This window comes from Crotalus tigris, unplaced genomic scaffold, assembly GCF_016545835.1.
Source record: "Crotalus tigris isolate CLP2741 ecotype Arizona unplaced genomic scaffold, ASM1654583v1 scf7180000020317.251278, whole genome shotgun sequence".
Taxonomy (NCBI): domain Eukaryota; kingdom Metazoa; phylum Chordata; class Lepidosauria; order Squamata; family Viperidae; genus Crotalus; species Crotalus tigris.
In genome coordinates, this window is record NW_024097961.1 from 192,089 (window position 1) to 206,870 (window position 14,782).

Here is a 14,782-nt window from a genome sequence, read left to right on the forward strand (position 1 = left end):
TTCGCTATGATGCATCCAGTCTGCGGGCTGGCAGTTTGACACCCCTGTTATAGACAATTATTAAGTCTGGGATAATATATGGCAGATGATAATGATGATGATGATTATGTTATTATTATTGTTGTTGTTGTTGTTACATTGTCTTGCATCTTTTGTTTAGGGTGAAGTGGGTGAGACAGGCCTACCAGGAACACCTGGACTTCCAGGATCTGCTGGCCCTAAGGTAATTATAATATTGCACTAACAAATATTCATCTTCTGAACTGAAAAGAGAATCATTTTGGCATGTAAAATAGAATGGTCTCGTGATGGGGCCATATATTGCAAGGGAAGAAAAGAATCCAGGTAGGCACTTCCAATATAAGAAGCAGCCCTGTATGGATAGAGTATCTTCACGTCAGGTAGAATCTCTGTTCATCAGGATCATCCCTTGTCCGCAGACACCCTAGGCAAGTGTTTCTCAACCTTGTAACTTTAAGATATATGGACTTCAACTCCCAGAATTTCACAGCCATCAGGGCTGGCTATGGAATTCTGGGAGTTGAAGTTCACATATCTTAAAGCTACAAGGTTGAGAAACAATGCTCTAGATCAGGGGTCTTCAAACCTGGCCCTTTTATGACTTGGGGATGACAACTCCCAGAATTCCTCAGCCAGCGTGCCTGGCTGAGGAATTCTGGCAGTTCAAGTCCACAAGTCATAAAAAGGCCAAGTTTGAAGACCCCTGCTCTAGATATTTAAGCCAAGACATGCTTAGGATTATTTTACAACCTGGCTGCATGTATAATTGGCAGGATATATAATGAAGGTATATGTCAATCTCTGAAGAAGGGGTGTTTATATTATCTTTCTAAAAACACCTCTCTCTATATATGCAGATCTCCAGTGTCAAAAATAGCCACAGAAAGGTTTTTTTAGCCGATAATATTGTCACTAGATACACTATGTAAGTGATAGCAAAACTATTTCTTCCTTTGTATCTATAGAAATACTATCACTTTCTGATGCTTCATAAGGAATGAATAACCCGATCCTTTGTGTTCCTTTTGTACAAATTCTGTTCTGTCCAATGTCTTCTGTAGCCTGTGATGCTCAAAAAAAATTCCTTTTTGCTTTTCCTAGGATATAATTTTTAAGATTTGCCCTTGCATTCAAATGACAAGAGGCATTCCAAAATATAAAGAAAAGGAATTAATTAATTAATTAATTGGAATTAATCTTCATATTAGACAAGGAAGTGTAAATTATTTGTTTTTATTTATTCTTTTTATTTATTTTATTATTTCTATAGCCACCCAACTCTACCATTGAATAAATAGTGTAAAATATTTCAGATTGTTTAAAAAATGTGGGCCAAATGAAATTTTCCACTTCTTTATTTCATATATATGTACTATTATTATAATTTATGTAAAGTAAGGCTATGGAGGCTCCAAAATTGACTCACAAGTGCTGTTGATCTCATGGAAGCAACACTTTTCTGATATTCATTGCAGCAGCCTACTTTTTTCAACTTTCACATGAAACTGAAATAAAAGATGCTTCTTGTTGCTTTTATTTAGATTCGTTAGATTTAATCCCATCTTTCATTTAGGAACTCAAGAGATCATACATGATGCTTTCTTCTTCTTCTTCTTCTTCTTCTTCTTCTTCTTCTTCTTCTTCTTCTTCTTCTTCTTCTTCTTCTTCTTCTTCTTCTCCTCCTCCTCCTCCTCCTCCTCCTCCTCCTCCTCCTCCTCCTCCTTTCTCTCTTCTCCTCCTCTTCCTCCTCTTTCTCCTTCTTCCCCACCCCCAAAAAGCAACCATATATAATAGGTGAGATTGAGGGAAAGAACATCTATCCTTGGGAGCATCTGTGGCTGAGCAGGACCACCACCTGAGTCTTTCTGACACCAAACAACATCTTAGTCAAGATACCACACTGGCCATCTGCATGGATAGCCACATTAATTTCAAAAGGCAGCAAATGACTCAGTGGCTTGTGATATATCTGGTTCGCTCTGATGACATTTCCAAAAAAAAAAAAGTCTGTTCCCAATCTTTTCATAGAATTATAGAATCATAAGGCTGGAAGGGACCTTGGAGGGCTTCTAGTTCAACCTCCTACCCATCCCAGACAAATGGTTGTCCAATCTTTTCCTGAAAACCTCCAGCAATGGAGTAACCACAAATCTGGCAGACAAGCTGCTCCATCCATTAATTATTCATTCTCAATGTCAGGAAATTCCTCCTTATTTCCAGGTTAGATCTCTCTTTAATGAGCTTCCACTCATTGCTTCTTGTCCTGCCCTTTGATGCTTTGGAGCAGGGGTCTTCAAGCTTGGCAACTTTAAGACTTGTGGACTTCAACTCCCAGAATTCCTCAGCCAGCCCTGGAGAATAAATCAACCCCCTCTGTTCTTTGACAGCCCTTCAAGGATTGGAAGTCAGCTATCATGTCATCCCTAATCCTTTTCTTCAACCGGCTAGTTCAACATCCTGAGTTTCAAGAATAAACCTCTTTCACTCTGCACCCATTTGATGTGGCAGCTGAGTTGGTCTGTTTTCCTCTTTATTCCTCCATCTCTGTTTCTGAATGTTTTGTTTCTGCTTTTCCCCTTGCATAGGGGAGAAAGGCAGACAATAGCCTGAAGGTAGGCATGGAAATACTTTGAGGTCAACTTGACACAGGACACTTTGTTACTCAAAATAACCCATTGTTATGAAAACCACAGCCCTAGACAGACTTATTTAGTGGCAAAGACATCTGTCTTGTGTTGCCATTCAATTAATCACAAGCAGACATCCCATGTCTTATTTCCACCATGTACAAAGGCCTACTCAGTGAAAACTACCTTGAAGGGCTCCTTGGAATTTGACTCTTGCCAAAGGCCTCTACTTTGACCACTCAAATTGGCTGATGATTTCTTGTTTTCCTGCACCTTGAGGGAATGGATTGAGCGGTTTTTTCCCCCAAAAAATCTGGCTAGCTGACACACATCAAATCTATCTGGGGTCAAGAGGTCCTGACGCTGAGGTTTGGCATGCTCCTTTCTCTTCTTTTACTACTTAGGATTCTTTGAAAAGCTAACCTGATTTAATGCCCATATGTTATTTATTCAACTGAAATCTATATTGAGCCCATGCAATTTAAATATATTACTGTCCTTTTAAAAAAAGCATCTTACCATTTTGGCTAACTTTCACAAAAGGTAAAGCAAAAATTGCCTGGCCAGAGTTAAAATGCCTGGTTCTCATATATCATAAATGCAAATGTGCGCGTTTTGATCTAAAAATGGAAATGGATGCTTTTTATTTTATTTCCCTGCTCCCATCAGGATCTGCTTAGATCAACATTAGTTATATGATACACATATTGCAGTAAAAGTCAGCAATAATTGATCCAAAACAGTCTTCCTTGATTTATCGCCTCATTTTCATGAGCAATCAAAACATGTATAGTCAGTTACTAATACAGTCTTCTCCAAATTGATGTCCTCCAGATGTTCTGGACAATAAATCCCATAATCCTTAACAAGCAGGGCTGGGAATTGTAGTTTAACATTTTACCAGGCCACCAGATTTGACAAGGCAATATTAGTAAGGAAGAAAGTCCACCATATGCAACATTCAGAGCAACTTAGTAGGAAATTTGAATTTTACACGTCAATTACTTTCTAAGGAATGAAAGAGTAACTGCCTTCATTCTAAAACTGGAGAGCAAATATACAGATTTGTAAAGGAAATAGTAGGTAGTTGGACTGTACAAAGCTTTGAAGGGTGTTCTGCTCTGAGTGGAGCACCTCTTTGAAGCTCCTCCATGAAGCAATGCAGCACAGGCCTTCTAAAGAACAAAGGAAAGCTGTCCCAATGCTTGTTTTACATCATTCCATTCACATCTTTTTTGTGATATGGTGACCAAAATTGGCTGCAGTATTCCAGGTGTGGTCTTACTAGGACTTTATAAAGCGGTACTAATACTTCATGTGATCTTGATTCTATGCCTCTGTTTATGCAACCCAGGATTGTATTAGCTTTTTTGGCTGCTGCTGCACACTGCTGGCTCGTAGTCAAGTGATTGTCCACTAGGACTCCAAAGTCCCTCTCACAGTTATTGTTTTTAAGCCAGGTCTCACACAATCTATAATTGTTCCTTTGGTTTTTCCTGCCCAAGTATAAGGCTTTGCTTTTCTCCACTCAGTAAGACAGTTAGCATAAGCCTCAACAGCTTGAAGAGCCATGAAAGTAAAGCTTCATGAAGACCTGCTTGGGTGATCAAGCATGCTAAATTTCTCTGTTGATTTCATTAGTAAACATCTTTTCTCCAGTCAAGATTTCCAGGCATGTTTGTTGCCTTGTGGGAAAAGGGGGCTGTGATGGAGGGCATAGCAGATAAGCAATGATAACTATATGATAAGGACCATCCACATGCTGCCACTGCTGATGGACAACAGAACTCCTGTTTTCTTTCCCCAGTAAAGAAGCATATCACATCAGACTTCTATATAAAACAATACAATAGCTACTCAACTGAAGATAAGTAACTGTAAAAAAAACAAAAACAAATGGAGTTCAGTAGTACTGCCTTTATCTGAAATTTTGTGTATTATACTGTTGAGACAAGATATCAGTGGTCATCAAGAAGTTAAAGAGACGTTTATGGACATCTTCAAAGATTCCAACCAATTATAAATGATGAAAGACTGAATATAAGGGCTTGGAATGGTGTGACAAGGCGATGCAGTGATTTGCATAAGGAATGAAACAAGAAGAAAAAGAGAAAACATTACACTTACAATAATTTTCAATTTTTTAAAAAACAATGAATTGTTTTAATTTGCTAATGAAGGATGTGACTTCTGTAGATCAGCTAGATGCTGCCTGCTGTCCAACAGCCAAATTCCAGTCATTTATAGGTTTTCCTTGGCCCCTTATTTTTATGCAAATAATTTGGCAGATTGTGTCACAATGTCCGCTTCGTCAGAAAAATCGCAATGATTTCGCAAGGATGGATTCCTTGTGTTTTTTTCCCCCTAAATTCTCTTCTATTAATTGCATCCAACGTGATCCATCTCCTTAAAATTCAACAATGCTGTCTTCACTGAATGGATGGGAATCTATTTTTTTTTGTCCAGAATTTTGCTTCAATGTTTTGGAGATTGTTGTTCCTGCTGATTTGGAGGGTGGATTGCTTCAGGAGTAGATTATTAAACCCACCAAACATTACATTTGATGGCATGGTTTAAGATCCTTTTAGATATTTTCAAATGCCACCTACCTTAACCTATGTTTGATGCAGCTCCAGGACTCTTTCACAAACATTTTGATAGAAGAAAAGAAAGAAGGGCCAATCCATTCAACATATTTTAGTGTTGATTTCCATATGAACGTGCAAGTTGCCTATTATTTTCCATGAGCAGCTGAACAAAAGACATGCAACTTATCTACTACAGGTTTCTGGAGAATTTGACTCTATAAGCCCAGCTAATTTGGTAAATTTGAAGACATACAGCTTCTTAATGCAGACTTTACAGTGAGCTAGCAATCAGAAGGTACCACATGTAACATAGTAGAAAAGTGTCCCAACCCCCATAAAAGATTTAAGTTTAAAAAGGATGCCAACAGGAGATGTTGTGCTCTTGGGCAAATTCTGAACTTTCAAATTAAGTCTTCTACTGCCCTCTGGCGGTTTAGCAGAAGACATTATCTGTCCATGTCATATTTCAAATTTGCAATTGATTTATGTAGTTTCATCTTTGGGTAATGACCTTTGTTCATGTTGCTACTTGTTGCAAATATAAACACTTTGCTTCTTTGTTTTGCAACGGCAGTTTTGTTCTTCCTAACTGCTGCTCTTAATCTTTATGATTGCCATTCATCTGATTTGCCCCAATTGCTTTTGATTGTAGTGTTGTCACTACCACCTAGCTCTCTTGTGTTTATTGATGACCCTATAACACTATCCCTGAGTGTGGCAGTTGTGTGTAAACAAAATCATGTGTGGCCACTAAATTAAAAATGCAAATGAAATTAGGCATGATTAAGGCTAAAAATAATAATGCTGGTCATTATTGCACTAAACTCAGAATGAAGGGGTTTTTTCCATTTTTATCTCAAATCTGGTTGTAAAAATATAAGCAATTTATTATTATTCCCATAGTTAAAATACAGAACAGCCTAGCCAAAAAGCCCTATACTCCTGTCCCTTGGATTTTTCAGCTAGGGGAAGGACTAACTTATTTTGAAGACATGTGGACTTCAACTCCCAGAATTCCCCTGGATGAGGAGTTCTGGGAGTTGAAGTCCACACATTTTCAAGCTGCCAAGATTGAAAAACACTGCTAGCAGTAAATGATACTGTGCAGTTGAGGAGGGAATTGGCACTGGGATATCATTTCTGTCAGTTCCCGCTTCATATATGTTGCCAAGTTCTACCCTAACAATGAAAAATATTAGGTGTTATTGACTTCCATCAACTTTAAATCGTTCCACACCAGTTTCCATATGTTGAGGTGTTTGCACTGAGTCATTCCCATAACACAACTGGGTCAATTTCCTTCATAAAGCTGTAAAGAAAAGGTGAGCTGGAAAATGCTGAATTTAAAGTAATCTTTTTATGGTTCAGAGTAGTTATGATTAAAGTATTACAGATTTTTCTCTGTTCTCTCAATTGTTCTTGGCGCTTTAAGATAAGTAGACTTCAACTCCCAGAATTCCCCAGGGCCTTTCCTTCCACTGAAGTCCTCCCTTCTTAAAGTTGCCAGGTTTGAAAAACACTGTGGTAAAGCCTTCCTGGATGTGACTTAATTTCCCTAACCAAGTGCCATTTCAGTAATATTATTTTTGTTCTGCATATAATATTATTCCAAAGATATGATTTATCTTCCATGTAATGTGGAATGCTTGTTTTAATAGCCCCCAAAGCAATATAGGTACTTTGAAAATAAAATAATATAACATTTGCTCTTTGCAAACTGTAGTCAATGTTGCAAGGGGCTAATTTCAGCCAATTGAATGCCATGCAAAAGGACCGGCAGTTCTCTGAGCCTCTTGCCATTACAATGCCTTTTTATTCTTGACTTTCAAAGCTTTTTAGAATCTTATGCAACAGTTTTCTTTTAATGATCACTAATTAACTCTGGGAACTTTACATTTTCTCCCCATTCTTCCTTGCTCTTTATCTTCTTTATTTTGTTTTCCTCTTCCAGGGGGAAAGGGGAATGCCAGGGCTGCCAGGAAAACAAGGAGTTCAGGTATTCTGCAAGGAATGGAGTGATTTATCCAGCTACTCTAATCCATACCTTTCAACTATTCTCCTACATTTTGCATATGACTCCAACCTGGTGTGTGTATATGTCTCTTTTATACATATATATGTTGCACCTGTTGCACAGAAAGAGTTGCACCATTCTGCGACTCTTTAAACCAGCTAGGTCTTCTCCCAAAACCATTGCAGTTAGAGCAGAGAGCAGAACAAAATGGAACATCAGGGCTGTCCAACCTTGGCAGTCCTTAAGATTTGTGAACTTCAACTCCCCAAATTCCCCAGCAAGCATGGAAAATTCTGGAAATTGAAGTCCACAAGTCTTAAAGTTGCCAAGGTTGAACAACCCTTTGCTACATAATCAAGTGCTATGTCTGTCACAGGACTAAATCCTCTGCATTACTTTTATGGAATCAGATCCAAATCACTGCAAATCATAAAGTTCAATTTAGCAGAGAAAGAACAAAGAAAAAATGTTGAACAAACGGCATGTTCATTTCTGCATTTCCATTGTAGAAATAAGGAAAAGAAAATTTACATATTTTCTTATACTGTATGCATTGAAATCACTATGTAATTCATTAATGTGACCACAAAACAGTCATCAAGAGATTTGTTGGGCTATTATATATTATTACATTGTAGAAGTGAACAACATTTGATGCAAGTTCTAATATTTTATTAGTTTTCAGAGATAAGAATTGCATTGAAGTTTGTGCTTTGATTTAAATCCCTGTTTGGCTTAGGTTTAACTATGTATATATCAGGCACTCAAGAAATGCACATTTTCTAAAACATTCAAATTGGAAAAAAAATTAAATTTATCTATTTGACAAAGGACTGACATGCCATTTCTTCAATTAAAACTATCATCCAAAATTTGTTTTCTGTCTAGCATCCTCTTCATCCTTCTAGCCCATAGGTACTAACCCTTACTTACATCTGATTCATTTCTTACTATTTCTTTCATCTGTTTATGACACAGAAGCCCTGATTTCCATCTCTGTCCTTGTGTTTTTTAGCTTTGTCCCTGATTTCTGTTTCAGAAAGTTGAGAGGTATGATCCTTCTCCCCTCTTCTTCTATCTCCATCTGCCTGTTTCATTCCTCTTATGGTTTGCAAGCTCTTCTCAATTATCTTCTGATTGGGCTCTTCAAGAAGCCATATCTTTGTTGTTCATCTTTTGCATGAAAGCCTCCAGACATGTTATCCCAGTTCTAACCATAATCGTCTTACCTATTCCTATTTTCTCCTTATACCTACTCTTGTTATTCTTACTGAATAGCCTGACACAGGGCTTTTCAAATTTAGCAACTTTAAGATGTACGGACTTCAATTCCCAGAATTCCTCATTCACCATGTTAGCTGGGGAATTCTGGGAGTTAAAGCCCACAAATCTTAATACTTCCAAGTTTGAAGATCACTGGCCTAACAGATACTAACCATATCACTAATTTGCAGAATATGCAGCTCTTTCACCAACATAGCCATAAAGAATTTTGCACTTCTGTATGCCCTCATTTTATCTCATCTATTTGGCTTTCTTAGTTGTTTTTGCTTACTATTTAGTATCATTTCCAGGAAGATTTTTTAATTCATGAGGCTGATTTCCTATTTTTCTACTTTCTTCTCTTGAAGCTGTTTCCCCCTGGGAGATGCAGTCAATTGTGACTGGGGAGATGCAGTCAATTGTGACTGCCTGAAGTGGGCAGGAGATTTGCCCCAAAGATGAATAAAATAATCAGTTTTAGCATTGCTTCTCATGTTGAGAAACATACCTAAGAGCAGCAGAAAAGAACCTGCTCATATATGATTCATTTCCTTGCCATGTCCTTTGTAAGCACTTTCCAAATAGATTGAATTATTTTATTCTAAATATTCAGAGTTGTCCTCTGGCCCTGATATATAATATATATATATATATATATATATATATATATATATATATATATATATATATATATATATATATATATATATCATTATCATTTAGTTTTTGATGTATCATTACATCCAGCAGAGGTTTGATTGCATGGCTGTGCCCATGATCATGACTTTTGAGAGCTTTCCCCTCCCCATTGACTTCCCTGAATGGATTAGATAGATATGTGGTACTATTAAGTAGTGCAATTGCTGCCATTACAATAGGTAGTATGACATAAAAGGAAGAGCTACGTATTTTTACAGATGCTTTAGCTCAGGATTGTCCAAGCATGGCAATTTTAATACTTTGCACTTCAACTACCAGAATTCTCCATTTAGCCATGCTGGCTGGGGAATTCTGGGAGTTGAAGTCCACAGGTCTTAAAGTTACCAAGGTTGGACACCCCTGCTTTAATACTGATGAAGATTCTATTCCATAAGAATCCTGCTTAGAACTGGGTTTGACAATGTTCTTGCCAGGATAGTCCCCAAGAGTTTCTTCTGGTATATGAGCACCTATATAAGTTTGTTTAATAGCAGGCTGTAGCATTTTTATATGGAAAAAGAGAAAGGGAAATTGGTTCTGTTTTTTTCTGTATCCAACTCGTTAAATGTGACTTGAGGGGGCATTGGCAAAAATGCCCCTCAGATCTACAACAATATTATAAAGGAATAGTAAGATTGGGTGCCCCATATACTCCTCATGACTTCCATACACAAATCTAAATATTAATCCAAACTCACCTATCAACTTTTTTATTCTTCCAGGTTTCATTTTATTTTCTAAAAGGTTGTTGATCCAGTTATATCTGGGTAAAATTTTGTGTTAGTGAATTTCTCTGTGTGAGATTTATTGGAATTTTTAAATAGATGTAAATAGAAACTGAAAGAAATCTGAAATGGTCTTGGGCACAAAGTTTTTGACACAAAAAGTCAATTACTCAGGAAGAAAAGAGCCATCCCTTTTTCTCAGTATTTTTTTCTTTTTCTTTTTCCTAATGTAGGGTGAACCCGGGAATCCAGGAGCAAAGGTACTGCACTTAAAAAAATTAATAATAATCTGTGCTAAATTTATTCAGCCATATTTTATTTTAGTCTCTTAAGTAGATCTGGTATTATAATAACCAATATGTGAATAACTGATTAAAAATATGCTGGATGTCAAATATGTTGGCTATCAAATGGGGTAGTTGGCTTCTTCTGTTTGCTGTGGAGTAGGAGTCTCCAAACTTGGCGACTTTAAGAGTTGTGGACCAACTCCCAGAATTCTGGAAGTTCACAAGTCTTAAAGTAACTAGGCTTGGAGACCCCTACTATGGAGAGAAAAAAGGAGAGATTTATTTCCAAACTAAACTTACTACAACCTTGTTCACTATTCATACATGTTGTTCCACGCTGGAATCTTTAGTGCCAGGAAGCACTATTAACTTACCATAGAATCTTCCTTAGAGGAATAAGAGTGATTGTCATGTGGTGATTCATTTTTGAATCAAGAAATCCACAGTTCATTCATTGGCCTTACAATCTGAGCCAAACCACTATCTCTTAGCTCAGGAGTCTTCAAACTTGGCAATTTTAAGACTTATGGACTTTAGCTCCCAGAATTTCTCAGCCAGGCTGAGGAATTCTAGGAATTGAAGTCCACAAGTCTTAAAGTTGCCAAGTTTGAAGAGCCCTATCTTAGTTCTTCTCTTCCTCTCCAATGTACATTAGAGAGATACTAACAGTAGCCATCATGTGACTTGCTCACACTACTTCAAAGCATTATGCAAATATTATTGTTGTTGCTATGCTTATCACTAGTTTTTAAAGCATATTTTTATATTGGTGCTCTTATTATTTATATCAGTAGGATGCTTAGGTGGAGTGTTGGGTAGAAAGACATATATGCACATATACCCATCATATAAAAGGGAAAGCAACCTTAAGTGAAATAGAGAAAGGGAATATGTTGCCTGGTACAAAATGAATAAAAATTTATCACGTGAGAAGTGGGAATTGGGGTGGTCTTAGAATTGCCTTTCATTATTCCTACATAAAACCTATATTATTGTGTGTCCTTTTTTTTCTTACAAAAAAATTAAAAAGGGAGAACGTGGAATTTCTGGGAAGATGGGCCCCCCAGGTTTGCCTGGAAAAAGGGGGTACAGGGTAGGAAAAGATACAAAGCTTGGATTTTGTTTGCCTGCATTGTCCTTTTCAACAACCCACAATTCTGATCCGAGTGCTGTGAGCTAAATTTTCCAAACTGGAAAGACATTTCCATTGCTTACACGGCTGAAATGTAACTCAAAAGTCAAGGCCAACAAAACTATGTTATTTTTGATCAATTTGGTTTTAATTGAAAGTATGAAATAAACATCTCAGCATGCCAAAAGCTTAATAGCAGTGTTATGATGTAGCATGGTTTTTGCATGGATTTAGACCCTTCTGTGTTCTGTGTTCTTTTATTCTGGGAAGGAAAAATTATAAGATCTTTCCACAAGAATGTGTGCCAGATTGATTCATTCTGGGATGGAATACCAAATACCAAGTTTTGTTACTCTCCTTAAGATTTCAAATGTTTTATTTATGCACATTAAAAAATCACTTCCAATTATATATGATAAGGTAATCCAGAAGCATGTTTTTCCAAATCTTCAGGAACTCCTAGAAACAAGAGGACGGCCTTTAGTGACCAAATAATATCCTCTGTGCAATGAAAAACTAAATGTCTAGGCCCTTTCCCTCTGCACCCCAGAAATTAAATTATTTTCTAGTAAGTAGACCTAGGAAAGGGATGAGGCATTCATATGAGCTCAGTGAATGATTTTTGTCAGATAATGGCAGTGCCTTGATTTTAGTATCTAGTTATTAATCACTACTCTCCAGTGTTAATCTATTATGTTGTGAAGATGTTAATGTACTTTTCCTCAACCTTATTAAGAAATGATAATGAACTGGTATGTTACACTAATTGAAAGAAAATATGTAAAATACATTAAAAATGGATGGGAGGAAAAAAAGCTTCTAATATTCACCCAAGAGTAACTTGGGTGAAACGTTGGTCTAAGGCAGGGGTCTTCAAACTTGGCCCTTTTATGACTTGTGGACTTCAACTCCCAGAATTGCTCAGCTAGGCATGCTGGCTGAGGAATTCTGGGAGTTGAAGTCCACAAGTCATAAAAGGGCCAAGTTTAAAGATCCCTGGTCTAAGGATGCAATATTAGGAGCCTCTCAAATATTGTGGGAGAATCATTTCTAAAGAGCTGATGCTGTTATGTAGAAATTCGAACCATGAATGATTTTGAGATAATCCCAAACATTTGTGCCACTTATAGTGGGACTGACAACTTTAGTCATCATGTAAATATATGCATTACAACAATTTAAAATTGAAACTAGCTTGTCTCTGACCAGGAAAGGCTAAGATAGGTATAAGGCCTTTAGTAACAATGATGACAATTGGAGAACCTCTAAGCTCCAGATCTGTTCCTTCAGAACTACTATAGCCCCAATGGAAACAGGCAGTCTGTCAGAATCCAATTATATTTCATCTTTAAATTATCAAATATAGAAACTCCCAATTCTGCCTTTTCTGGATTCTGCCATAAGAGGGAGAGAAGGGGGAGAACAAAGGGGCTTTATGGCCCTCACTTCCTTCTTTACACTTCAAAGAGCGGAATGCTGAATGTGTGTCTATTGTAACCTCGAAGCGTTAGCATACCAAAGGAGGGTAGTTGCCTTTCATGTAGTTATCTGAAGTCCCCATCCAGACGGAAGAAAGAAGAAAGGGGGCGGAATTGTGATACTTGAAACTATCACTGGAAGGGGGGTTGATTGGGTGGGACTACTGGGGAACCCCTTAAAACCTTGAATGGGAGAGCTTGAACCCCAAGTCCTGTCTAGCATGCCTGCAACCATTTTCTCTTAATAAAGGATTCCTGTTGGAAGAATTATTCCAAGAGTTCTGTCTTCTTAAGATGCAAAGTGGGGTGGGTCCTTACATTAGACAGGACTTGCAAAATTAATCCACCTGGAAGGGAGACCCTTGCCGGGGGATTTTGCAAAAAATTTACCATGTCAGACAATGGAGAAAGAGAGGGGGAAAACTCCCTGGAAAGAGAGCCGCTGACCCAGTTGGAACCTTGCCAGATGTTGGGATCTGAGAGGTCAGATTCCTCGGGAGAAGAAGTGGTGGAGACACAGGACCACAAGCCTCGCTGGTCGATGAACGTTGGAAAGAAAAGTGAGTGGAGAAAGGAATCAAGAAAGGTGACCCTGAGACAGGGGACCAAGCAACCAGAATGGAAGCAGGAGATGGAGAAATCCCTGCACGCAAGTGAAGAGGGAGGAAGCTGGGTACCGTACTCAGACTGGATCCTAGAGAAAGCTATTGACCTGATGAAGAGAACTCTCAGCTCCCTAGGAGAGGAGAATACTGAGCCCTACGGCCGCCCCAGTTCCTGGAGCCACAAAGGGAGAGACACCGAGGGGGACGTGGAACCTGCAACCCCAGGGACATCTACTGATCCAGGAGCCCCCACCCCCTACCGGACCACAGATGGCAATCTGGACAGAAGACACTACCACCCACAACGGAGGCACCGATCCATTCCAAGACGTCCACCGTTGGAGGTGAAATTCAAAGGGGAGCCAACACGCTTGGGGTTTTTCCTAACCCAAGTACTCAGCTACATGGAGGAATATGGGCAGGACATTCCCAGCGACAAAGCCCGCATCCGGATCGTGCAATCTGCCCTGGATGGACCAGCTGCGGATTGGGTAGTGAACTTGCATGACTCCAATGCCCCAGAACTCAGTAACTTCAACCGTTTCATGTCCTCTTTGAGAAGACGATTTGAAGACCCCCTGGCTGATCGCAAAGCCCGTGAAAGAATAACAACGATGAGGCAAGGCAAACGCCCAGTGGCCGAGTATACACAAGAATTCCGGGCCATTGCCAGCAAACTGAATTGGCCAGAAGACATCCTCCTTGGCCATTTCAAAGACGGACTAAACTATGATCTATATGATGCTTGCCTGCCCCGAGGGGACCCACATCGACTTGAGGAATGGTACGTCTTGGCAGAGGAAGCAGAGATCGACATATTGAAGAGGCACCGCCGAAGAAAACAATGGAGCCGCCCCCCGCCTGAGCTGACACACCAACCGGTGAAATCATCGGATACAGCCAAGAAGCAAATAGGGTGTTTCAAGTGCGGAAGAGAAGGGCATCGAGCTGTAGAATGCCGCTCAAAGGCCCCCAGCACAACCCAGACAGATTCCCGATCAACAAACCCAGAGGGTATTCAGCTAAGCCAAAAGAAACAGCCATGAAAATGATGGAAATTGCAGAAACCCCCACCTCTGCTCACCAAGGGGAAAGAACTCCAGCCTACACCACAGGGACGGTGGATGCCTCAGATGACAGCTCGGAGGGCGAACCCCTGGTAAGTGGATGCATCACACCCATCTTCAAAACAGTGACTATATTAATCCCCCCCATGCCCGAAGCTGTGAAGGTGAAAGCCTTAATAGACTCTGGCTGCACCCGCTGCCTCATTAGCCCAACACTAGTGGGGAATCTGGGCATCCCATCCAGGAGACTGGAACAACCAATCTCATTTGGCCAGC

General features: G+C 39.1%; 1 protein-coding gene across 1 annotated transcript in view; it reads left to right on the plus strand.

Annotated features, from left to right (window-relative positions):
- The window catches only part of LOC120318604 (collagen alpha-1(XIII) chain-like), a 105,760-nt gene that overhangs the window by 58,643 nt on the left and 32,335 nt on the right, over window positions 1-14,782 (plus strand). The window contains exons 17-20 of the mRNA XM_039366420.1: window positions 161-223; window positions 7,188-7,232; window positions 10,171-10,197; window positions 11,255-11,317. Coding sequence (XP_039222354.1) covers window positions 161-223; window positions 7,188-7,232; window positions 10,171-10,197; window positions 11,255-11,317 — 198 coding nt within the window. The remainder of the gene's footprint in view (window positions 1-160; window positions 224-7,187; window positions 7,233-10,170; window positions 10,198-11,254; window positions 11,318-14,782) is intronic.